This window comes from Cyanistes caeruleus, chromosome 17, assembly GCF_971803275.1.
Source record: "Cyanistes caeruleus chromosome 17, bCyaCae1.hap1.1, whole genome shotgun sequence".
Classification (NCBI taxonomy): domain Eukaryota; kingdom Metazoa; phylum Chordata; class Aves; order Passeriformes; family Paridae; genus Cyanistes; species Cyanistes caeruleus.
Window position 1 is genome coordinate 12,496,291 of NC_141717.1, and position 27,465 is coordinate 12,523,755.

At 44.9% G+C, this 27,465-nt stretch overlaps 1 protein-coding gene across 6 annotated transcripts in view; it reads right to left on the reverse strand.

Annotated features, from left to right (window-relative positions):
- Positions 1–27,465, reverse strand: part of TTYH3 (tweety family member 3) — a 72,133-nt gene that overhangs the window by 26,668 nt on the left and 18,000 nt on the right. For 3 of the 6 annotated variants that reach the window (XM_086855025.1, XM_086855020.1, XM_086855019.1), the window contains exons 2-4: positions 8,331–8,500; positions 1,364–1,475; positions 527–747 (exon numbers count right to left, since the gene is read on the reverse strand). In XM_086855025.1, coding sequence (XP_086711151.1) covers positions 527–747; positions 1,364–1,475; positions 8,331–8,500 — 503 coding nt within the window. Of the gene's footprint in view, positions 1–526; positions 748–1,363; positions 1,476–8,330; positions 8,501–24,394; positions 24,574–26,720; positions 26,909–27,465 lie in introns of those variants that run through there. The other 3 variants (XM_086855024.1, XM_086855023.1, XM_086855022.1) reach the window with 3 other exon arrangements.

Consider the following 27,465-nt stretch of genomic DNA (forward strand, 5'->3'; position numbering starts at 1 on the left):
GAGGAAGAAAAGGCATTTCAGCTTCTTGAACTTCGTAGATATTTGTTAGGAAATGCTTCAGTTATTTATTCCACATGTTTGGCTAGAGATTTTCTTTTGTGGAATACAACTGATGCAACCTTATTTAATATGTTTAATAAAAAGGAATGTTAGGCTGTGGTATTAACTTCCAGAACTAGTGTAATTTTCTACTTTATTTAATGTGTTCTTTATGCACTTATTAGGACTGAGCAGAAGCTGTATCTGGGGCTGTTTTTTTCCACAGTGCTAGAATACAAACTGCAGGTTTTGTATGTTGAGAATAAATTTCTCATCAGTTGGCAATAAAGACACTTAAGAAAAAAAAAAGCTGCGCATTTTGATTTAAACTGAACACAGTCCTGCTGTAAGAAACAAATCAGCTCTGTGGGCCAAGAGCACCTGCAGCAATGAACAGAGCCTTTGGCTCAGCCACCCAGGACATGCACATAATTTTTGCAAAGCAGGCCAAAGCAGATGCTACAACCACTACACTACAGCTACACACCTGTACCAGTCATAGAGGTCAATCTGGATTGCCAGCTCCTCCAGAGACAGCTCATCATTCTTCCAAAAGGGGATCTCAGTTGTTTGCCTGACCAGGTCATCCAAGAGACTTTGCAGTTTCTGGACAATATGCAGGTAGTCTGTCTGCTTCTTGAACATCTCCTCTAGGACAAGCAAATTTGGTTCCACTGTTTGGTTCAGGGCCACTGCAGTGTCCAGTACCTATAGTATGGGAAAGAAAAAGGGGGATAAACAAATTTTTTAAAAAAATTAAAATACAGAAAACCAAGGAAGTTAAGGGGAATTCATTCTTACTAGCAAGTCATGGACAGCTTCCAGATTACCAGTCCTCTGTCTTAAGAGGCTCAGACTGCTTACCCCTCAAAAACAACTTAAAAGCATCTACAAGGGAGTTTGTTTGCAAGTAGTCCAGTGATGGCACCCCAGCTGAGCCTCACCACATGCACACATTTTGCAGCCCTCAGGGCTGCAGTACGATACCATGAAATTAGAGATTGCACAGGAACAGGCAATGGTACCAAAATGCTACATTTTACTAAGATTTGTCTGCTTTGGCCTGCCTCCTCTTCCGGGTGTGGAAGAGAGAGCTGATCACAAGCTGTTTTTAAACCTAGCAAAGAGAAGACTTCACTTAACAAGCTGTGTCGCTTCGTTATTTTTAGAAGAGCGGAAGAAATCACCCCGCCACTAATGGAAATTTTAGCACATCTCCAAGCCCAGATATGAAGAGAAAACAGGAAGAGGCACAGGCACAGCCGGATTCAGGAGGAGGGGTGCTGACTGAGGCTGCCACAGGCCCCGTTTTGGGGGTGCTCACCCGGTCCTGGACGCCGGCCACGGTGCGGTTGGCGTGGCGCAGCGAGTACGTCAGCCGGTGGATGCCGTCGCTGGTCTCCCCATTCCCGTAGAAGCCCACAGCAATTCCAGCACTGAGGAGGAAGAAAAGCACCAAAGGGCAGAGGTAAAGCTAAAAGGCAAGTGTGTAACACGGGGCTGGTGGCCACAGTGCACTGGGGAGTCACGCCAGCACCTTCCACAAAAAGGGAAGGCGTGACTCCCAAAGAGAGCTGGGGTCACGCTGCTCCTCAGTTTACACCTGCAAACATTCACAGTTCTCCACACAGCATCCACATGGCAAAGAGCAGAACACAACAGGAGTATTTCATTTAGGGTAAAATGATGAAAATCTGTTATTAGAGAGCTGTTTGGGAGCTTGGGTCTGGCCATGGACAAACAGAAATCCATCCAGGCAGCTCTGCAGTGGCTCCTGCGAGAGCTGCCACTGCTGTGCTAGGAGACACGTGCCTGCTCTGGACATGAAATACAGATTATTTGGTTATATTTTTTTAAAGCAGGACACAGAGAGCTGGCTTTGACTGCTTGCCTGTGGTGGTTCCTCCAGATACATTTTCCATGCCCCCTTCTCTGTCCTGTGAGATATCTATGAACATTATCTTGATTTATCTTCCCATTAGAAACGTTTGTGTCACACTGATTTAGAGTACTGGGAAGGGAGGCTTAATAACTTACTGGGACAAAAGGCTTATTTATTTTTAAAGCAAGCAAATTTCAAGCTTGCAGACACAATTCAACTCCAGCCGCTTTGCAAATTACCACCTATCAGCTGATTTTCTATAATTGTCCACACATATCAGTCTGCCCCAATTATGAAGTAAACCATATTAGCTTAAGCCTCACTTAAAGGAGGAAGATCCTGTAAATGAGTTGCAACCAGAGGATTATCTCATGCAAGTCAGCAATACCTCTTCTATTAAGAGATCACTGCAGGAACTCACAGTTCCTCTTCCCAAGCCTGTATTTCCTAATAACAGAGGAGGAAAGAACTTGTGAAGGGATCACACAACTAAACTCAGGGCAGACAAACCTTACCAAGACACACTTTTTCTGTTCCCATGTTATATTTAGCTTGAGAGCACCCAGGACCTTTTCTAGGAAGGTTCTCAAGACACCAAGGCTGTGTTTGTGGCAGTGCAAAGGAAGGTGGTGGTGATGATCCTGTTGTAAACCTAAACTTATTCTGGATGAAACATTTAGTTCCTTCACAACAACTCTGCCTACTGCTCCTGCTCTTGCTCCTCTCCTGCAAGAAGACACATCCATTCCTCCTTTCCTGGACTCTGCTTCAAAAGAGTAAGCAGAACAATGTAGTTCACCTGGTCACATTTCTCCTGGTACATGACAAGAAACAGAGGCAAAGATCATGATCTGGAAGCAGATCCACTAGGAAAATCTGTGTCAGCCTCATGCTTTTTCCAGCAATTGAACCTCCATAAATTATAGAGAGCTTGGCCCATAAAAAACTGAGCTGAGGAGTCTTCTAGGGACAAGAGGCAGCCTTCATAAACAGAAAGAGAGGCAGCAGCTATGTAACTAAATATTTAGCATTAATAAAATAAATGGGCCTCTTTCTTCAAGAACACCATTCCTCAAACAATTTCCTAATGCAAATTATGCTGATAACTAAAGAGAGAAAAGCCCTCTGCATTCCTCCCTCGTTGCAGCTATTATCAGAGCTTGATAACACATGCCTGGGGTGCACGGGGGTGGAAGGAATAAAAAAGACACACTACCCCCTCCTCCTGAAGCAGAGAGATTACAGATGCAGAGCTATGCCCAGGATAAGGCAACTCAGCACCCCATCACAGAAAGTACAAAACCACGGCTTGAATTCCTCCTTGTCTTATCACAGCAAAGAAGTTCTCACAGACCCTTTCAGCCCCCTGAGCTGCAGAAAACATTTAATATTTGTTCCTACCATAGGCACCAAATAAATTCCAGAACATTCTGGACACTGAATAGGCAGACCTGACCCCTTTAATTAGAGAGCCATTTCTATTCAGCCTGTTTACAGCTACTAGAAGCCTATTCTTTCAGCAAAGACTTGGTAAGTGCCCAAAATCTCCTGCCTGGCTCTCAGTATTCCCAGCACAGCAGCACAGTTTTGGTGGGAAAGACTCAGAAACAGCGCTCTGAAGTAGCAGCAGACACCTCTTCCTTGGGGATGCTGCACAGATCAGGCAGCTCACTCACAGGTACCAGCCATGAAGTGCTGGCACTACAAACAAGTGACTTTAAACTCATTGCCCTGTTGGAGGCAGAGCTACCCTGGCAGTTTTCCATAGGCTTCCCATCCTGCCCAGTACAAACCACAGCCCCCACTGCCCTGACCCTCCAGACACAGTCACTACTCCTGAAAGAGAACACCACAGCACAACAACTGGGATAAAAGCCATTTAATCCAAGTAATAAACTCCTCTAGACATGAGACTCACACATTCCCTACAAATTACACATAAAGTGTTAATTATTCCATTTCTGCCCTGCAAAAGCCAGCTCTGCATTCACACCCTGTGCTAGCAAGGGCCACTTACACAGCCTTCCCCTTCCCCTAGGAGCAAGCCACGCAGTTTTGTGACTCTTCCCCTTTCTATCAGGGCAGAGAAGGAAGGAACCCACCCCAGAAGCCCTGGCTGGGGCCAGCTGTGCCTGGGGAGGGGGCAGAGCTGAAGGGCAGGTGGGGGGAACTGCTGCTGCTTAGCTTTGTTTGCATTTGGCTTCATCTAAATCCAACAGTTGCTTCAAATCCCTGCCCACACACACTGATATGAGTTGCTATTGTTTAAAGCAGATTTAAGGATTTACACTAGTTTTTAACTACCTTTTATATGATTAAAGGGAAACAGAGGGGCTCCTTCTATTTAAGAGCATTCTTTTAAAATAAAAATAGATCAACTCGATCTTAACCCAACAGCATAAGTCCTTGAGGTCATGATAAATCACAAGGCTTCTTGCACGAACCCCGGAAGGCACAGCAGCCTAAGATACAGCAGACCCATCTCCCAGTATGACAGGATGACAAAATCATCACCCAGTGGATGTATTTCTGTCACACAGCCTGGATACAAGAACAGCATTCCTGAATGACACAGCTCTCTTCCACCCTAGCACCCTGTGGAAGATACTCCAACACATTTTCAATGCTTCTATAGGAAAGTCATGTCTACTTCTGCCAGTCTTGCTTCTGTTGCACTCCCCTTTGAGTGCACACACCCCTCTCTCCTCCCAAATCCATACTGCCCCATCCTCAATTCCTCCTCCCAAACCTACCTCTGTCATCTCCTGTCACTTTCACTACCACCATCACTCCTCTGCTTTCCCTCTCACTCATATTTTTGAATAAAATCTTTAAAAATCAATTTATCACGGCCTTACAGGCCATCTAAAAAGTTGCTCCTGCTATTCAGCTCTGCACTTAAAAAAGCTACTTGGCTACTCAATAGTTGTGGTAAGTTTTAAGAAACCCACTTATTTAAGTCAAGAAAACATTGCAATTTGAGCTTAAAGCTGTCACCACCAGTGCAGTCCCACAGACACACACCAGGGACTCAGAACTCTACAAGCTCTTCAAAGAGTTGCAGCAGTGAGATGGGAGAGGTGCACACCAGGATTTCTGGCTTTTCCTACAGATACAACAGTGTGATCTAAACTCCTGCAGGTGGTACACACACTTCAGTACCACTTTTCAGCAAGATTCAAGAAATCCAAGCCTGGAGAGCAGCTTTCCTGTTGTTTGTGTGAATCACATGTACTCTGGACACCTGGGTAAAGAACCAGAAATACCAATCAAGTGTAATTGAATTTGCTTGCAACGTGACCTGCAAAAAACAACAAAAAAAAAGTTTGCTGCATTTACACATGATGAACATCAGAGCATTGGTCTGACACAGAGAGGATATATGTGCTTTCTAGTGATGAGATCCTGCTGCTGTAATACCCACACACACACTGTGACCCTCTGGGTACCCAGACACCAGTCTGGAAAGATGAGCACTAGCCATTCACATCACATCCTTAGAAATGAATAATCTAACTACACCAAGTCATCTTTAATTACAGGAACTTCATAAGAAGAGCCCTTTTTAGACTTCAAGTTCTCAGGAGGAATGTTAATTTGTCTGTCTAATTACCACCTTGCACTTTCACACCAGGGGAAAGTGCTATTACTGGCACTTGATAAAACAAGTTTTTACCATTTATTTGCACCCATTTCTTTCTGATACCCTCTTCACAAAGCTTTCTCCCTACCTTCAGAGCTGAGGTCCCCTCTGGGAGAATTAGGGTCACCTAACCAGTGGGTGAGATGGTTTATAGGACAACTCCCCATACAGAGAAACCAATCAAAATCGGTAAGGACTAGAACTGAAGCATTAATGGAAAAATCTAGGCTAAGCATTCCTGCAGCTTTGTGGCTAGAGCAACTGGGAAGACTCATTAGAGACATTTTGTTGGAGAGCCCCTGTTAACCAGTTAAGGCTCTGCTGGCTCAGCACTCTCCCTGGTGTGAGTCATTAGGAAAGAGCGATGGAGCACAGCAGCACTCCCAGCACAAACAGCCCCCTGGGACTGAGGGAGCCTAGAGAAGCATGTCCTAGGCACAGCTGGACTTAAGCACAGTTAACCAGTTCTCAGCTAGGAACACAATAGTCCCCCTTCCGAGTACTCAGACAGACCAGACCTGCATGCAGCAGGTTGGAACCTCTCTCTGCTTCAGCACCCGAACAGAGCCACAAAACTGGCACAGTCAGAACAGCTATCCTGTACAGCCCAGTAGGACAGCTGGTCTGGCTCTTCTGCTACATGTGACACACAGCTGGGACAGGATATATCCAGTGGGCTGATCTTTAACCAGTGCTAGCAGGAAGTCCCAGGTAGATACCAACAGTTGGAGTCGGCTTGTCGGGAGCTGTATCTGTATTCCCAGGACAGACTGAGCACAGAGTGCCAAGAGAAACTGCTTTGAGGGCACTGTGGCATCCAGCTGCTGCAGAAAACCAATCTCATCCCTGCAGGAGAGCAGCAGCTCTTGGACAGCACCTTCCTCACCATGATGGTACCGACCTGCTCTTGCTCAAGCATGCTGATTTCAGAGAGGAGCTTAAACAACTAATTAAAAAAAGTCAAGAAAAATGATCATCCAATGTCGCTGTAGGTTCAGATAGAACCTTACGTTATTAACCTTAGATTTATGGTTCTGCATTTAATACTTGCAGAAACAAACTGTACACCAAGGATTCAAGGATACACCAGTGGTTCAGATTTCGAGGAAGCCTAAGCGGCTTTCCAGCTTGTGGGTTTGACAGAGTCACATCAAGTTTACCATAATTTATATGCTGCGCTTCCAGTTTTAAATTATCTCACACATGCTCTGGAGAAGTGCAGAATACCTCCTTCTCACCCTCTCTGCAATCAAAAACAAACATAACTACCACAGGGCAGCAGCTGCCTGGGTCACATTTGCTGCATAACAATAGCTAACAAGGGCCTGTAGGAGCAGCACAACTATAAATAGCACCAGCCAGAGCTTCTGTAAGAAAGGGTTAGGACCACAGCTCTCTCAGCGGATGGGAATGGATGCAGCTGAAGCTCTTAAGATCACTAAAAGGTGAATGAGGCTGAGATTTCTTCTTTACAAGTTTTTCTGTGGTTTGCCTTTCCACCCCAGGCACTTATTTGCGGTCAGCAAAGCGTGGAAGAGCTCCCTGCAAACACAGCAATACTGGCTGGCACACAAGGTCTCCTCCTCAGCCCTCAGCCCCTGCTTCTACAGGCAAATCCACCCCCAGCTGCTGAACTCACCACAGAATGTCTGCTCTGCTCTGCTCGTTCCAACACTTCAAGGCTTTGCTGTTCTCTTAAGTGAGTGCCTCGAAAGAGCAAACACACAAACACACAGCAGCACAGTCTGGCTCCTGAAGCTGAGCCTTCAAGGAACACCTCACCTGCAGAGGGATCACACAGCACACCCACCACCCATCAGCAGGCTAAGGCAAAAAGCAAACCACAAGGCACTGCCAAATGCAATCGTCTCACAGCTCCCTCCTCTCTGACTAGGGGACTGCTCCCAGACCGGCCAGACCCACAGAGGGGCAGCTGAGACCAACCTGGAGTCTTGGGCAAGAATAGATGGTGCTTGGAATTGGAAAGAAATGCAAATTGGAAAGTGTTCAATATAGGGAACACATCCAGAGGACTCATTCTGCCCAAGTTGAAACATGATCAGAGGCTCCTTCCTTCCACATCTGCAAACATATCCCTGCTTTCAGATGCCCCAGCATTCACTTTCTAGGAAATTATCTCCTTCTAAATTCTCCTGCAGCTGCTCTCCACTAATTACTGATTTTGTTCTTGGTTTTCAGGCATTCCTCTTTCCACCTCACCTCCAAAAGCTTCTATCAGTCATGACAGGAAACACTGCTGACCCTGGCACCATTACTAGCAGCCCTTGGAGAAGGCACATTAGTGCAGATAAAATACAGCAGGCTACAAAATCTGAACATTCCCTGCACCAATCCTTCCAAACCCAAAAGAATCATCTGTGACTCTTTCTTCCTAATCTACTCTCCCACACATAGTGATTCTTTTTGGACACCAGGTTCTGAGAAATCCGCGTTTAGGCCTGATAAATATTTCAGCTGTATCCATCCTGTTTAAGTGATAAGCTCCCAAGGACGGAGGGTCCTTGATTTATCACTTGAAAAGTATCAAAGAGCAGGGCATTAACTATTCCTTTTCACATTGCTCAAACCACCAGGCAGCGCCAGAAAGGAAGGATATCTATTAGAGACGTTTAAAAACATACATCCATCAAACAGAAAGAGGGGTTATTGCCAGTATCCACGGAGCAGAGGCATTTGGGAGCACGTGGGAGGATGTGAGCCAGGACACACCGAAGGATGGGGCTGGTCCCCGGTGCGGGGCCGTACCTGCAGACGAGGGTGGCGATGATGACGCACCAGGCTGTGCAGCAGCAGTCAGCATTGAGGTGCTCCTCGCTCTTGCGGTGGCGGCAGCACAGCCAGAAGGAGTAGAACAGGAGGAAGAGCAGGTCCAGAGCCAGGCAGGAGAGAGCGATGCCCCCCAACAGCAGCAGGGCCTGCAGGAACAGACATGGGTGTCACATCTGGCCACGGCAGGGGAGCCCAGCCTGGGATGTGTGAGGGCTCTGCAAGGCATACCTCGAAAACAAGTCATTTTGTGGCTTTGGCACTTTTTTAAAATATAAAGAGGTGATTTTTTTGGTCTCACTTGCTCCGCTCTCTCCATCCCACTCAGTGAAACCACATTTTGAATCTCAGCAGTAAACAGCTGAGCCATTTTGTCTGCCCCAGTCTGCAAACAGCCTAAGTTAATCGGAGGGTTTCCTCTTTACTACTGATCATAGGTCAGCAGATTTAGAGAACAAAAATAATAATAAAAAAACCCTAGTTCAGCCAGCTGCCTCTATCTGTACAGTTTTTTAATCTTCATGAATAAATACGCAGGCTTATTCATTAGAAATCCAAGTGCATGAGTGGGTTTGAGAGGGGGTGGAATTTATTATACATGCATGAGATTAATTTTTTTTAAAAATCAATCTCCATGCAATGCTTCTGCTCAAGGTAGACCTAGAATAAATGCTAAACCCCTCCATATACCATCCACATATATAGGTACAACAAACGTGGATGCTACAGACACACTTGAAGCAGTCACAAGCTGAGTTAGTGTGAATTAGACCTATTTCTAGTCATGTTCCTGGGAGGAAAGGGAAGTTGTAAGTGTTTAACTCCCTTCCAATTTATTTTTATTCGAAACATCCTGCCTAAAATCCAAAAATGCAAACCAATTTTGTTAAATAAAATAAAAATTTAAAAAAATTAATCCCTTCCAACACCATATCTAGCCACATTTTCCCAGCAGCATGAATCAAGCAAAAGGATGCAATTTTATCCATAAGGGTTTTTTTTTGATAAATTCTTGTTAGTGGTGACAAATGCCAACTTACTAGAAGTTATTTAAATATCTGGAAAGAGTCCAAGTCACTTGCTGGTGCCCCAATATTGGGAATGCAGATAAAGATCTCTATCAGCTAACCTAGAACAAAGGCTTGGGTTTTCAAACCAGTATCTCTTTTCCTCCCAATGCAGAAATTCCTTAAAGAACATTTATGTGCTTCCTCCTGATTGAAACAATAACTTCCTTCTGATCAAAAGGAATACAACAAAGAGTGCTGAGATTAAAGTCAAGACCTTTCACAACTGGTGACTGTTTCTAACAGGGTCTGGTAGGAACTCGCTCCTTGTAGGCTTTTCTTTCCCCTCTTTCCCCTGCTCTGCTCCATAGGTACTCCCTGCTGAGTGATTACCCTGGCAGAAAAGCCACTCAAGCTCCTTCCCAGCCAAGAAACGTCAGCCACACATGTAAGGAGGTGCACACCAGTTAAACCCAAGTGCTGCACCACAGATACTCCACTTTGCCCCTTGCTCTTGGCTCTCCCAGCCTCTGGAAACCCTCCCGAAGCGCATGGAGCGCCCTGGGATGGGGGCAGCTCACAGGTGCTGCCTTCCCAAACTAAAGAGCAGAAACTCAGCCCCGCTGTGCAAAGTGAACTCTGGGATCTCTAGCAGCGAGGAGTGGGGGTGGAAGGGAAAAAGCCCAATCCCCCTTTCCCATGCTTTCTCCAGATGGTGTGAGCGCTGCTGGAGCTCCTGAGCAGAGAGGGGCCTCCGAGAGGGAAGCTGTGCTCGGAGCCCCGCGTTCCCCCACTTCTGAAGCCCTGCCACGAACGAGCACTCCATGCTAATTTAACTAACACATTTGGCATACCAAAGCTCCTCGGGGATATTCTTTATTTTTTAAACATGTCAGGCAGAGCTTTCCTGCCCCGCTCGCCTGCACTTCTTTCTTCACACCCTCAACACTCCTGCACATGCTAAAAGGCATTACTGCTGGAAAGACAAACTCAGCTGAAAACATCCTCCCAGCAACCCTTTTATCAGCAAAAAATCCACACTGCAGCTCCAGATGTAGGGGAACTGCCCCCATTGAAAGGAAATAAAAGGAAATACTAAAAAAAAAGGAAAAATGGATATTAGACTGCCAACCAGCAAGCAACCTGAAGTCCTTGCTTTGAGGGGACACTTAATACATGCTCTAAATTTGCATCTGGCCAAAAGGACTTGGCTGTCCACTATACCACAATCTGCATTTAATTTTCCAGAGAATATTTGTTTTCCATTAATGGATATGTGCCATGGCAAGTGAAATCATCCAGCAGAGCAGTTATTAATCTTTCTGACTGATGAGTCAGTTTAGGACCCAGGGACTGGCTGGCAGTGAAAGCCTGGTCACAACCAAAGATATTCCTCTGCCTGCTTGTCAGGATTAAATGACGGTATTTAAAAAGGGAGGTTGTGGCTGGATAAACCCTTAGACACTCTATCCTGCAACAGTAAATCTGGGACTCGGTTATCCAAGGCCACATTATCCCAAGTAAATGTAAAATTATGCAGTAGGCCTTTTGCCACAAAAGAGCATCAATTTGTCTTAGAACATTTGCTGAGCTATCAGAACCTTTAGAGCAAATGATGCATGAACTGCCCTTACAGGAAAATGGAGACAACTTGGAGGAACAGCATTTTACCAGCGCACTGACAGTAATAGCAGAAGTGGAGACAGAGCAGTCCCTGAAAATGAGAGTAAATCCAAGTGGGATCCACCAGACTGGCAGGAGACGAGGCTACTCGTGCCAGGAAGCACTTTCCAAATAAAAGCTGCACACAGGGAAGTAACCACAGGAGCACTGCTAGCTTGGAGAGGCACCATGGAACCTGAAAGCACTCGCTGTTGTGCAGGGATGCTGCTGCAACGTTAACAGCTCTCCCAGCTCCAGTGTGGTTGCCAGGATTTGTGGCACTTACCACCTCCATGGGAGCATGAAGCCAAAAAAAGGGCAGAGAACATCTAGAGCCTCATGTAGAGAAAGGAGAAACACAGAGCACAACAAAAAACATCCCCCACAAAGCTACCCAGGGGCTGGTCAGCTCTTCCACGAGGTGTGGTGGTGATATCATTCCTAAGGACTCACATGCAGATCAACCTCCAGTCTGCTCAATCCCCGCTCTCCAAAACCCTGCCTTACGTTACTGGGGGTCAAATCAACCAAGGGACACCCGTGTGTGATGGGTGAAAAATCTCTGTATGAAACAGCCATTTTCAGCTTGTAAATTCCAAAGGGTGATCCACGTTGTCAGATATCCAAATATATCTATGGAATGATCTGGTCTTGGGAGGCTGATTTTAGCTGCTGAAACTGCATTTAAGGGAGGTATATTTCATCCCATCCAACAGGTGAAGTCACAAAGAAAAGAGATCTACCTAAGAACACAAGAAAAGGGATATACAAGTTGTATTTATTTCCTCAGAAAGGGGGAAAGCCTAAATAAAGCCACAAGGCACCATAGTGCAGGAGGTAAACTCTGGGCTGCATTCATGTTAAATGTCAAGGTTTACCACTGCATTAAATGTTGTTTGCTCATCACTTGACTTTTCTGTAAAGTGTTGGCTTAGTGACTCTTCTTCACACCACCTTGTTCCCTCTGCCATGAAGATTATTTGGCACAAAATGTCCTGGCAGCAGAATAGGTTTAAGAAGTTAATTCTGAACACACAAGGGCTCAAAACAATCTAGGTGTTTATCACGTACAAATTTTACCAATCTCAATTTATCCAGCTTCCAATTACCATATTTAAACCTTAACTGCAGTAACAGCAGCACAGAATAGTGAGAAGCTCTTCACATGGAATAGATGATTGCTATTTTACTGCTGGTTGGAAAGTCTACCAAAGCTCCTTAAGAAACTTGAGAGCAAAGCTGAAGCCTTCAGGAGGTTCCTGAGAAGCTGTGCAGTTTCATTTTTAATTTTCCACCAATGATTTCAAAGGTATTTCATCTTAAAACTTCATTTTCATGCCCATCATTTCAGCCCACAGAATAAAAGAGCAGCAGCTTTTGAGCACCTCAAGAACACAGCTGTCCTAATCATTGCCAGATTGAGAATGGTTTACCTTAGCTTTTGCCAAAAGAAAGCTTTCCATTGAATCTGCAGCTAGTATTCTTTCTGCATTTCCACGCAGTGACTTGAGATAGTGATAATAAAACAGAGAGAAGAGGTTAAAGGAGTGTGGGAAGAGAAAAACGTTCACCCAGAAGAACAAATGAAGCAACCTGGGCTGCTGCCAAAGGAGCACTCATCTCTATTTATTCCATGAAGGACGGAAGTCATCTTAGCAAGAAAAGAAACTGCTGTGGGATACTGTCATGCCTACACTACTTCCTACACTGTTTTTTTATTTCCTTCCAGACTTCAGGACATCTCTCTAAAAAGCTGATATACTCTCAGATGAGAAGCAGCTACGTTCCACCAAGCTAGCTGATGTTTTTTTATTTTTTTTATTTTCTCAATGCTGGCAACACGAGGAACACTCTGACCTCCTCATCAACTTGTTCTGAACACGCTGTGTGTTCAGAGACTTGATTTTCAGTACTCAGAAAATGCTGTACGAGGTGTTTGCTGAGATACTCGAGTGTCTCAGGATGTCACTCATCCCACAGCCCCTGCAGAGGGGTAGGGAACACGGCCAACCATGTATTGGCCAACGGGGGAGGATGTGGAAAGCGCTGCTGATGTCAGCACTAAAGCATCCCTATCGCAGGGGACAGACCTTCCCAGGCCAATTACTGTGCTCAGCTCCGTGCAGGAGCAAAGCTGGGCAGGAAATGTGCTGTGCAAGAGGCTTTTCCCACGGTACTGAGATGAATTCTCTTCCATGAGGGATCCCTCTGCAACAGGGAAGAGCACCATGGAAACAGAGAACAGGTTCTACCATCTCATCCCCTTCTACAGACACCTCCCAGAGAAAGTACACTGCTAAGGGAGGGCAGGAGATTACAGATCTATTTAGGGCAAGTCCACACTGGAGCAAGCAATATAGGCCACCACTTTGCCTTTAGCTTTTTTTGGCTATTGGCTTTCCTTTCCGGAAAGCAGGAAATGCCAAGGATTGTGTCATGCTTCTTTTTTCTGTTTTGCTTTTTTTTTTTTTTTTTAAAAAACACCTTAAGACAATACAACAGACACATTAGAATAAAAACAGATCTGCAGCTGAAACATGTCTTAGCATGACTCCATTGCTCAGTTCCATTTACCAAGTTGGTTAAATGAGCAGGACAGTTTCCCCAGCACTGCAAAGCTCTCTATGTAGGCATGGGCATTATACAGTTAACTGGTATTAGAGCTGTGAACTAAAGCCACTTTAGTTACAAATGAGTGTTCACACAGGGTTTTAATGTAGTTTAACTAGAATGGCCTTAATTCAGTGTAGTTTAATTCATTTTAGTGCATCTAAAGTGGTTTAACTAATCTGTTTTGAATTTATTCCTCCCGTTAGTTCAGATTAATTTCTCAAGTGTAAGCAACAACTAAGAACAAGGCAGGGTTGATTCAAGATTCATCATCATTTCCTCCCATACTAACATTGTGACCCCTTATTTCATAATTAAAGACTTTCAGCTCTGCCTTTATATTTGGTCCAATTCACAGAAGCCAGCAGTGTAGAGGCCAAAAAGACACAACTTGGTTGGTTTATTGCAGCAACCAGCTCAATATAATCACTGCTAGAGTTTTCAGAATAATACATAGCTCAGGTATGTCTGCACACCTCAGCTTCCACAGGGGCAAGTGCTAAAATTCATCAGAGCAACTCATATCACACACCACAGAGAGAGGGAAAGCACAGAGTAGAAAGGCTTTGCTTAACAATTGGGTTGGATATTTTTTCCTGCCCATGAATGCAGATCTGAGCTGTGCTAATCAGCAGTGAACACTGGAGTCCTATTGGGTTGAAGTCAAATAACAATCCATTTATTCCCTTAGTTGTTACCAACTCAGCAATCTCCATCTTACACAGTAAGGAAACATTCCCAGAGGTAAGGGGGTCCTCTAAATTGGATGTTCTTATCCCTAGTTTCTCCATAGTGCTGGCTGAAAGCCTCTGTGCACTACAGTGATGAAAAGAATGAGACACTCTCACCAAACTCAGTTTCCACTGACAGGTCCCCACAGACTAAATCTTTATTAAATGAGGCTTAGCTCAGAACTGGCAGCTTGTCAAATGAGCATTCTCGCTGAAAAGGCGGATTTCCTTTCTGGGGATTCTGCAAATTCCCTTGCAGGACTCTAAAAAACCTCACCACCACAGATGCATCAGTGTTCATGCAGATCTTTGCCCCAAATCCCAGACCAGCAAAATGTGCAAGGAATCCTCAGGGAACAGACCTTCAAGCTTTGGAAGGTTATTTCTTCCTGGTATTCCCAGCTGGACAAAGTGACAGCCATTAGTTAATTTTGTTAAAAGGCAAGAATCAGGTAATGATTTGGGGTATTGAGGTGAAGGGCACCAAGAGGGTGGCTGGAGGAATTTGGCAGGTATCCTGCACCACTCACATCTACACTTGCCCAGCTCACCCATGGCAGATCCACACAATTCCACAGACATTCCTTTCCCACAGAAGATTAGCCCACACACTCCCACCCAACAGCAGCTCCTCTGCTCGAGGTCTTTTAGAAGCCACCTAATTTCCTTGATTAGAAAACTGTACCATCCATTAATGCCTTAAAACACAGGCTCCTCACAAGGTAATCTTCCAGCAAACTGGATAATGGAAAGAAACCCCATGCTATAAGGGAAGTATGAATTTAATGCTCCTACAACTCAGGGCTAAGCAAGCACTGCCTCTATTACCTGGCTCGTGCTCAAGTGCTGTATAAATTCCCACGCCAAGACAATTCCCCATCCCCAGCCCTCCAGCAGGAGCTCAGCTATGCTCCTGCAGGCCTGGAACTCCCTGAAGGAAAAAAAGACGTGGCAGTGCCTGCAGGCAGGGACCTGAGCACAGTTGCAGATCCCAGCACGTGAGTGAGGCAGCACTGGTGTGTTTTTAAAAAATAAAAAAGGAAAAAAAAAAAGCAGGAAATGCTTAGGCCTAAAGCCCAGTGATTTAATCCAATTTCCATCCTTTTTTCCCTTCCCCCTCCTACAATGTGCACTCTCAGAGACAATACACTTCATTTAGAGGGGAAAAACATGATCTCTCCTAAGTGCCTGTCCTTACACTCTATCAAGCCAAGTGCTGGGACACTGCTTTTTTTAAATCTATGGTGGCCATTCATGCTCTGGCACAGACAGAAGCCTCAAGGATTTTATTCCAAGACCCCAGCTGTACAGAGTCTGTGCTTTACTCCACGTTAGCTGTTCTTCAGCTATTGCTGTTCCTTATTAGATTTGGGTGTCAAACCCAAGTGCTCATCCTGCCCCTCTGAGCTTTAAGAATTCTCCTGCAGAGGTAACTACATGCATCATCTACAAGTCCCCCACTCTTCTGCAGAACCCAAACCCTGTCCTTTCCAGGAGATGTGGCACCAGTTCAGATTAAATGCAGTATTTAGGCTCACAGCAACTTCTTGATCTCCTTAATCATCTCTTCTTAAACCAGACAACCAAATCTGAAGTGATCGGCCACTACGGAGTTTGAAGACACTGAGCCCAATCCTCGGCTCTGATGTCCTGGCAGGGAGGTCACTGCAAGCTGCTGACATTAGTCACCAGTATTTTGCCATTTCTGTTGGGGAGTGGATAAACAAGGCACTGGGGAGGGAGAGGAAAGAGCATGGAAATGAGCAGAGCCACCCCAAAGTGGAACAGAAAACAAACACTTGTCACAGTGGTGGAAACTTTCCCCAACCCATCAACAGGGTTAGCCCATCCCATCAGCAGGAATGGCAGTGTTTCCATGAGCATGACTGCTGTAGATAACGTGGTTCTGCTCCCTTCTGCCATAACTTTGCATTATTCTGAACTTGCTGGTTTGTCTTCAGGCACCATTTTAATCCCATTTATGTCTTGAGAGTTTTGGCACTGAGCATCTACAGCTGCACACTATAAACTCGAGCATAACATTTGCTACACTGAACCACAAAAGTTATACAGATAACAGAGAGAGAATCCAAACTGGAATGGAAACTCTTAACATCAAATTGTTACTAATGTTAGACTTGAAAGGCAACCTAATGCTGTTTTTTTTTTAATGTGTACAACTTGTTCCATATCATTAGCACAATGAAGAGGTCTTTTTCTAAACTGCAGCTATTAGGAAAATGTCTAAGTGAGAAGCTCTAGCATACACTTTGGCATTTGAAGGCACCCAAATTTAAAAAAAAAAAATAAATAAAATTCATTAGAAGGAAAAGATGTACTTTCTAGCCAAGATTACAAATCCACTGCAAATGGCTTCATAAACTGCTTTTATTAGCACTAAATGGACAGGAAGGTAAGCAGCAATAATTGGGCTTCTGCATTTATGTGTCAAGTGATGGCAATGGGTCATTTTAGTGTACTGAGGTGTCTTTGACAGAGAGATCCACATCCAGTTTGTGCTCAGTTTGCAACCTGGAGTCAATCTTCAGAATAACAAGAGAGAAGTTTTGGAACAACATGAAAATAACCAACAGGAAAACAACAGAGCACCGAGTTTCCATAATATTTACCCTATCCAGCTTCACTGGCATTTGTCTACACAAGTGAAGCAGGTCAAAAGTCTGTTTACACAGCAAGAACTTCGTGCAGTTCATAATGCACTGTAAGCCTACTACAGAGTGAGAGAAACAGCACTCCTGATTACATTAGCAAAACACTCTGGTCTGGCTGCCCTGAGGACTGACCTCTGGGAGGGGACAAAGAACAAAATGAAAGGCACACTGCCCTACATCTTCAGAAAGTCACAGCCCACTGTGCTACAGCCAGCAGCCCACATGACATCTTCCTTAAAATGATTTGTATTTGAAGTCAGCTTCAGTGCAGCATGCCGGTCGTGTGGAGAGGCCGTGAAGAGCTGGGAAGGGGCAATACCCCGTAGGGACAGCTTCTGTAGGTTGGGGAAGGGAGAACAGAGACCTCTGACCCATCTATTGACTGTGGACCTGCACTGACCTCCCTGCACAAACAATGCCAACGTGCCATTTAACTGCCACACACAAACAGGTGCCACGCTTCTCACCATAAATTCACTCCAAACTACTATTCGAGGCTACTACAGTCAGAGTTCAAACAAAGAAATAATTTAAAAAAAAATGGGAAAGAAAGGCAGGAAATCTCTTCCTTAAACTTAAAACTGTATCTTTCTTTCCCACAAAAGAGACTCCTTCATGTGCAGGAAACATTTCAATATCAACTCTTCTTTAGTTTTATTTTGGGGTCGAATTGCCTTTTTTCCTTTTCTTTCTTTAAAGAAGAAAAAAAAACTCTCAAAAAAAAAACCCTCAGGGACAAAGACTACCAATATTCACAACTGAGAACCTTCAAACCCATGAAAAAAAAATACCATAGAGGGACTAACAGAGGAAGCAGATAAAAAAAAAACTATCCAAGCTAGCCAAGACCCACCACAGTCACAGCTGGAGCCCGTGTTTCTGCACCACTGACAACACTGGGAGCGTCATTAACCACTTCTCCTGAGCCTGTGCAAGGGAGGCTAGGGAGCTAAGAAAGGCCTCCTGCAGGCTCCTGGCCAAATGTGAGAAGGGATTAGGGCCTCCTCAGGCTGCTGCCCTGAAGGGAAATGTAATCTGAATAGGGAGTTTTCTTTGCAGTTTTTCCCAGCAGCAGTGCAGAGCTGCAGATGCTCCCCCCAGCAGCTGCCCCTCACTCAGTTCTGGTGAGTGGTCACTGCCTCACCCCTCTGCTTCTGCTCCCCAGCATCATCCTGATTTTAAACTCACCTCCTGAATGCCATTCCTGAGGGAACAGGGGCACAGCTAATAGCAGATGCAGTGAGATTAAAACCCTGGCAAATACAAGGCAAATCTGATGCTCCAACACATGTTCACAGGGCATCAATCTCACTCCATGGCTCTGGCTCTGAGCAGCTCTTCTTGCAGTTTCCTCATTTCCCCACGGGGCTGGGGGAAGAGGGGAATCTGTCTCCTTTCAACTGTTTCAAAGCTGTTTAACTCTCTTAGGGTTTGCCTGCAAAGCTGAAAGCAGTCAGGGACCACTGGCCTAAAAGAAATTTGAAGTACTTGGTTTATATCAACTATTTAAAGACAAACACACCTCACTTTTAGCTTCCTTTACCACCAAGTTTGGGAATCTGTAGGACACAGGGCTATTTGGCTGTAATAGAGGTTACATCAGTTCAAAGGAGGAGGTGTTTGCCCCACTGTGTCCTAATAGGATTTTTCATTAGTTGCTTTGCTTTCCCATGAGATACACATCATATCCACTAGAAATCAATGCATTTTACAGGTAATTTAATACACACACAGCCTGCCTTAAGAGATCCTTTTATCCTGCTCATGAGATCAGTGCTGGTGGGATTCCTCGAGTTCCTGCACTGATATTCATTCATTCAGCAATTCTTCTGAACCACAGAGATTGATTTTTCAGGAAAGTTCCCAGAGTTCTCTTAGAGGTTCTGCCTGCACTTATGTCATGGCTATATTTAAAGAAGGAATCCCACTAAAGTGGTTTATAACGTGCTCTGGCAGGACGGTGTAGACAGAGCTAAATCCTATTAAGCTACTTAAGTTGCTTTCCCCCTGTGAAGTCATCTGTCAAATGCTGGTCCCAGACATAACAGCCAGCTATCAAACTAGCTTATCAAGAGTCATGCTTAAAATACCAAACAAAACTATAAAATGCAATCATCACACTCATCAGCAAGAGAAACTGGGGCAGTGTGCTGTTCCAGTAACCTCCTGGGATCCCAGAGGGTGGAGATGGCTGGTGATCAGCTTTTCACTACAGTTAGACTCTAACCCACTAGCACACCACTAGACCTTATTAAAGGGAAAATAAGAATGATTGTGCCTTTAAAATTAGCCTTGACTCTTCTGAAAGGACTGTATGGACAATACATGAATGTGAGGCATACTTTTAAAACAGAGATCACACTAAAATGGCAGGAGGGGGTACCTGGGAAAACAAAGCAGCATTCAGCCTTTACTCAGCACCCCACAGAGAAGGGGGAAAGCAGCATTCATGGTTATTTCATCTCCTTTCCCTTCAAAAATAGGCAACACAGAGTCCTGAAAGGTTAATTCCCATAAATGTTAAATGTCCACATTTAAAGCTCCAGCTTCATAGCGTTCACTCCAGTATGTCAACATGTCACTGCTGCTGTGACAACACGTTACTGAAATTTCAGAGACAAACCTCAATTCCACACATTCCATACAATAGTAGAAAACAATAGGCTGGAAAAGACCTCTGGAGGTCACTCTAGTGCAACCTGCTGCTTAAAGTAGGGCTAATTTAATAGATGGGGTTGCTCAGTCTTGCCTGGATAATTTTGAGTGTCTCTGACACACAAGTTCCCAGAGCTTCCCTCAGCCCCTGCTCCAGCACTATAAAGAAAAATGCTCATAAGTTCCACCCATGTTCCATTTCCCATTCCAGCCTGAGGTTGTTGTCAGCTTGTCCTTTTGCTGGGCATCTCTGAGAAGAGCCTGGAACCATCCTCCTCAAGTCCCTCCTTCAGCTACCCAAAGGCTGCTCACGGATCTGTCATTTCTCCTCTCCAGGCTGAAGGGTCCCAGGCCTCCCAGCCTCCCTTCAGCATCTCAGTGGCCTCCCCCTGCATGTGCTCCAGCTCACCAGCACCTCTCCTGCTCTGGGACCCCCAGCCCACGAGGCAGATTCACAGCATTTATGCTGGCACCCAGCTGGAGGAGAGTCCATGCATGTGAAATGGCTGATGATCCCATTTTAGGGCTACTTTCAGCTTGCTTACAGGGCAAAGCACGAGCCTTCAGAGCTGGGGTTTGCCTCCAGCTGTACAACCCACCCCACCTGATGCAGTCACCAAGAGGTGACAGATTTTTGTGAGGAACACAGCCAGCACAGCCAGAGACCCAAGAGCGGGCATGTTCCTCCTCCAACCAATACCATGAGACAGCTGAGGGGAGAGAAGAGGAAAGGCAGGGAGAGGGGGAAAGCAGCAGTAGAGAAGTTAGATGTTTCAGACTGAAAACAAGGCACCTCGGGAGTTATTGGGTGAGCCCAACTGCACGGATGCTCCTGAGCCCCATTGGCTGCTGCCTTCCAGAGCTGCACAGCAACCAGCTCAGGAGGTGGGAGGCTGCCAGCTCGCATGAGAGCTCCCTGCTCAAGCCCTCCTCCACATCCCCAGAGCCCTGCATCCTGCTCATCCTGCCCAGCTCATCCCAGCATCGATCCATGTCCCGAACCGAGGTCAGCCAAAGGAGGCAGGACCTTGGTTAAACAGATGAGCAGCCACACCAAGTTGTCACAAGAATATAGGATAATCACATGCTCTATCTTTGTCCACAACTTTGTCACAGCTTCCCTTGACAAGGGAAGGCAGAACTGCAGAAATAAGGAGGGGGTGGAGGGGACAGGGTAAGATGTGCAGCTGTGCTTGTGCCTTACACAGCTCAGAGAAGTGCTGACACCCAAAAGGGATTAACACTCCTCAAAGGCAGCACTGCACAGCACAAGTGATGCTTCTGTAGGTGATTCACTCCGTTAATTTAGGAAAGTGAGGGAGGAAGTGGTCTCTCCAGAGAAAGCTACCCAGCCCCAGCTTCCCTATGAAAGGGGGTTCCAGACCACACCAAAGTTTACAATGGAAGATCAGGATTCTCAAAGAACAAGCAGGAGAGAGAACAGAAACTGGTTTCATGTGGGAAACCAGCTGATGCAGCTGTTGGGCTCACCACCACCACAGCCACAGAGCAGGAAGCCTGCTAGGGATGTGGAGGAGCAAAGCTAGCTCTGGTGCCTGAGCACCACAGCTCACAGCAGGAGAGCCTGCTACAGCTTCCCTCTTGCACAACAACCTAAACCAAATCCCCAACAGATCCAAGAAAAAATTAATCTAAGACACGGAACTCAAATGCAATGATTTGCAGGCTCTAGCACAAGAAATGTCTCAAATTCTCTCTACCCAGACCCCAAGTCATTATCTTCCAGGAGCACTTAGAGCTAAGAAAAGAATGAACTCCTCTGCCCTACATCCCAGTCTGTGCAGGAGAAGCTCATCTTCTGAGCAGTCACTATTGATCAGGTGCATCTTCTCAGACAGTGAAGTCCCACAGAGCTCACCCTGAGCTTGCCCCACTCAGTGACTTGGGGAGGGAAAAGCAGCAGCACCTCCCCTTTTTGCCATTGCACAACTGTACTTACAGCAACTGTTTATGCAGCCAGGAACACCTACCTGCTTCCCACTATTTATAAACCAAAAGCCAAACCACTGCAGAAACAACTGTGTTTTGTGTCAGTGCCTGCCCTAAATTGCCTTCCCCTCAGCTGATCAAACAGCAGCCAGGCAGATGAGGAGCACTAGCATGAAGTCAAATAGATAAGCTTAGCTCCTGATGACCCAACTCTGCACTGAAACTGGAGGCCCTGAAGCAATCCATGCTGCCAGCTCTGTTGGGGATAGAACAAAGAGCAGATTTAATATCTTAAAGACAAAACCCACAGATTTCCTGCACGCAAACAAACACACACCCATTGCTGCTATGGTTGTCTCAAACAGGGAAAAGCTCCAAGAAATACAGAACCTTCATACACTTTCTTGTCAGAGAGGAGTAAATCCTGCCACCCTACGAAGTACTAAAACAATTTAAAAGTTTTTAGGGACTAAGCCCACAAATTTGTTTGAAAATCTGTCACATCTGCTGCTGGTTGCTTTGAGCAAAACTACTTGTAAAGACATTTGACAAGCAGACAGCTAAATATTAGATTTCTTTATTATCTGGCAGTATCCAAAAAGGTCTGTAATCATTTATATGGGCACAGTTCTCAAGCTTATAAATTACTGTTATTTCTGAATCAACTTGCTTTTACTTCAAGAAAAAGAAGAGGTAAAAAGCATAGTTTTAAATAAGTGAGATCTCCCCAGTTTTGACAAAGCATTACTTTCCTCATTAACAGCCACTGCTACATATGAAGGTGTCAGACTTTTTGTTCCTCTCCTCAGCTGAACATCTAGCAAGAGAGGAAAACCAAGAAAGCTGCCATGAAAAGCTGTGACAATGGAGCCTGTGATGGGTAGTGTGGCTCTCCCTGGGCTCAAGCAATCACTCACCACATCCCAGTGGGGTCTCTGAGCTGCAGACAAGGCCACCCTTACTAGAACAGCCAGGAAAAGGAAGCAGTAGCACAGCTGCTTCCAAAACCTCTCATGTACCCCATCCAAAGAGGGAAGATATCCAGGTTTTCCTCTGTTTCCTTCTCCTCTTACAAAAGAAGGCTGTAAACCCCCATGTCCTCAAGTGAGCCTGACTTTGATATCCACTACACAAGTACCAAGATGTGTTGTTTAAGGTGAACTATCCAGAGGTCATCATCTCCCATCTGACCTGCTGGAGCAGCGAGGCACAGCAGACACAGCTCCACTCTAACAAGCAAGACTATTCCTGCTGCTGTGCTTAATGGTCAAAGCTTTCCCCAAAATAACACAATCCCAGGGTCTCCAAGACCAGTTTGGAAACAGCTACGATGGGAAGAAGACCCTTCCCGTTCAGGATGCTCAAGATGGAAGCAAACACCACACAAGCTTTGTGTTAAACGGATGCACAGCAGCAAGAACGCCTTACTAAAACCTGTGACCAACTTAATCAAGGAATTCTAATATTCATAACTGAACTTAAAAGCACAACCCTCTGGGATACCAGAGAATTTCCCCTCAAAGACCATTGTTCACCTCACTGACAGTCATGTTGCTTTTCATAATCTTGTTCACAAATTCAATCAAGCTCCAGATAAAATCTAATCAAGTTGGACAAGCTGCATTGCAAGGGCTGTCGTTTCAAGTCCTTTAACGGGAGGTCAGCTCAAAGTAAGTCTCTGATGTCCCAGGACTTGAGCAGGATTATTTAATGTAGTTCATTGCTCTAGGCACCAAAGATCATTTTAGCTCCCCAAACTATTTTTAATAGTGGAGCATTTGATCTCTAGACAAGCTAGGTTTAGTCTTCAGTCTTTTTTGCTCAATTCCTCAGTGATTTCTCCAGGCACAAAAGTGGCTCTCTCAGGTACAGGAAAGAACAGCTATTCACAAAACTTCAACATTATAATTGTTCTTCAGCTGAAGTTTCTTCCTCTGGAAAACATCACCATCCCTGAGAATTACTGCCAGCCTGGAGATACTGACCATTCCAAAGCAAATGTAAAAGCACTCAGACTCCCAGGGCAAAGCATTAAGGAAGGCCTCATCATTCACATTTAAGACATGCTGGTCACTTCAGTCTGCCCTCTGGAGACACCCTTTTCCTTTTCCCCTCAACTGAAAAAACAAAATTTAAGCCATAGTCAAGATTTAGGTCCTTTGGCTACTCCTCAGAAAAGAGGTACTAGGAAAAATTTACTCCCACAAAAATTAAATGAGAGAAGCAGCCCTTTTATAATTATTCAATCCAGACTAAAAGATTCAAAAGCATGAACATAACTTATGCTCTTGAAAATAAAACTCTTAACTCTTTTAAATGCATGCTGACATTGCAAGAAAAAAATTATTCAAGTGGTTCTTGGTTCTAAAGTTAACTTTAAATCCCATACACGACCAGTGTGACATTGCAAACCAATGTGAGCAGGGTTAAAGCATGTCCAGCCATATCCCACGTGTGGCTGTCACCTGACTGCCTTCCTTCTGTTCACCAAGCACATAAAAACCCTTATTCAGACTAACAGATCTGATGTAGATTCAAGGCACCTCTCTCTATGAAAGTGGTGCTGATGAAAAAAGCGCTTTCATAACAACATAAGTCACAAACTTTATCATAACTAAAATCTCAAGAGGAGAACACCACTTTTTCCCATCATCATACTTCCATGGATAACAAGACAATGAATGGGCCCACTAGCCAAATTCTGAACACTTGAAAAGTAATTATTTCTCAGCTACTGAACAGATAAACACAACTACCAAGTTTCCAGCCAGCAAGCCACTCCCCTTCTTCCTCTTGCTCAGCATGTGTAGCTCAGGTCATTTCCGATTGTGATTCCAGCAGGAAGAGCTATTTCAGCCAGTGCCCAGAAATAAGAAACTCAGAAACCCAGACTCACTGGCTGCACTGCATTAAAAAAGCACTTGGAAAAAAGGGCACTGATTAAAGGGAGGCTGCCTTTATCTCCAACACACCAAACATCTGAAAGGATGTTCCCTCCCAGACACTTCAATGTATCAATCTTGGTTCCCTTCCTTTCTTTTTTTAAAAGTCCCTGTAAAATAAAAGAAAGTGTTTGTTCATTTAAATGTTTATCCAGCCAGCTTCAAAATTAAAATATTTCTGCCCTGTCTCCAATCCAGGTTGCTCCCTGGTGACTATCTCCAATATTTTACATAACAATATGTCTTTCTAGAAACTAAGCTCTAGGGAAAATGAAGAAGTAAGGAAGCTCGAGCCTATTTATCAGGCTTGACATTTCCTCTCAGAATGCAGCACTGGAAAACCATTTCCCTGACAAATGGATGGGCCTGAACGCAGTCACACAGCCCCAAATCTCACTTCCAACCTCATTACTCTTCTAAAGAGGTACAACTCTGAAGAGGGCTTCAAAATGCAGATGGACTTGCAAGAGGGGAGCTTGCAGGGAAGGTCCCCACCTTCCTGGAGACTGGAGCCACGTTTCAGACACCAGCTGAGCTCCAGGGCTCTGGTGAGGAGCCATCTGTGGCACTGCTTGTCCAGCTGTGAGAGGCACTACACCCTCTCCTCACCCTGTCACACAGAACAGCCACATCCCGTTTCACAGGTCACATCCAGAGCTTTCATGCACATTGGTGAGGAGCACATGCACACACACCACCAAGGAGAGCACCACAACACAGATAATCCACTGCTGGAGAAGGGAAAGTTGATCACCTGCTTACGTGGCAACAAGAACTGCTCAAGACTGTTAAAGTGATGGAGAGCGTGGTCTTAAGGGCAGAGAGAAACAAAGAATAAGCTCTGGAAAGGATGGGTTGATGTTAGCACTTTAAGAAGAATATTCCCTGCTCAGCTCCAATTCTGCAGGTCGCAAATTAACCAGAAATAAAATGCTATTACAGACCCTTTCACCAGCAGTGCAGTGGGTTGTTCTATTTGCTCTCAGCATTTCCAACTCCAAACCAGAAAGAAGCCATAAAGGGCAGGGAACAGCTCATCTATAAGCCAAAACCAGAAGTGTGGTTTTTTCCATGATGGTTTAGGAAACCTTATGGGGTCACATGAAGACAGAAGTCAACCAGAAACCTTTTATTTGGTTCCTGATTTCTGCTTCTTCATTGAGCACTCTAAGATATTCCTAAAGGGAGATTAGACACAAAGGCTGTCGTGTCCCACACTCTTCCACCCCACTCCTGGTGCTGAAGCACTGTGAAGGCACAGGGGCTTTGTTTCTATGGCAGGTTTATGCCAGGCCAGGGTTATAACAATTCATCTGCTGTGAATATCCAGTGTTTCATGCCTGGATCAGATGTTCAGCCTGGTTCACTGGACAGCTGTTCAAACACCCTGGCCCCTGGCTAGCAGGGCTGCTCCTGTGCATACCAGGCCTAGTTACACTATAACTGGAACCAGAGCTACCTCTGAGCTGGTGTGAAAACCTGTTTCCAGCCTGGGCAGCTCCTTGATTCAGCCACTGAGCAGCACCAGAGTGCAAAATGTTCCAGCCACCCTCCTGCACCATGACCTCAGGAACCACAAACTTCCACTTCACACAGGTGTGATTAAAAGGTCTAAAGCTGCAAATTTTATTCAGAGTCACATCACTGTTAGAATTCCCCATGCAGCACCTCAGATTTAGGTGTCATTTACACAAAGACTCAGTGTTGAAACCACAATTCTGCACTATTTCTCTGCTGAGGTCCTGCCTGTAGGTGCCCATCAAAGACAAACACCCATGTTCACAGCCCAAATCTAATTTTAAATAGTGCTCAGTATGTTAGAATACAGTATATCCATTTCTTTATCTTGTTCACCACACAATATAAATTTATTTATTCCAGATGGGTGCTGGATGCAGTTTCACCAACACACACAAGTCTTGGCACTGCAGCACTGATAAAGCAGTGCCATTCCATGGGAAATCAGGACCACAAAAAGTCTTTAATGTCATTAAAAAGTGAAGGAGACTTTGAGCATACAGTTACAGACAATGCCAGAAAGTGCTGGTCAGAATCTCCCTCCCCATAATACTTAAAAAAGAGATTTGCAACTCTAGGAAAACAGACCCATTTTTCAAAGATTCAGATTACAAGTACAAACCTTGCAGCAAAGTCTGGGCTCCATACAACTATGGGATTTCCTGGGGTTTCAGTGTACACACAGGCAAACCTAAAGTCAATTTGTTTGCATGGATTTCTACAACATAAAGATGTTTGGGTTTGATTGTTTGGGGGTTTTAAAAAGAACTTCAAAACTCTAGTCTGACTTGTAAGGAAAGTGACAACACTAAGTTTTCTCCTGGGCACTTTGAGTATATCTAAGCACCTGCACGTTGCAAAAAGAATCTAAACAAAAAACCGCCAGCAACAACAAAACACTCAAACCACACAGGACTTGAGAACACACAGTTTATCTGGGTTATTTGAAAAAAAACACAGCCTTTCCAAACACAGCACAAGGGAGGAAATATTTTTGCGATGCTCCGCAGTTCCCAGAAGAGTGACCTCTTCTAGCACCAGCCCCAGCCTGTGCACTGCAGACTTGGCCAGCACCAAATCTTCTGCACTTTACAGATGCAGAAGAGGAAGTGGTGACACTTCAGGCAGCCAAAGCTTTCCTTTTAAGCCCAGGATTGAAAAAAGTGCAAGACAGCAGAATTATAAGTTGCTCGATCATAATTCTAGCAGGAAACGCTCTGCTCTTATCAGCATTGCTTCAAGCCACCCTTGTTATGCTAATCCTGTAACTTGTGAACGCTGAAGCGCCCTTGATAGAGGACCATTGTGAGGAAATAGTCCTTCAACATTTGTTTTCATAGCAGCTACATCTGGGGAAGAAATTACTG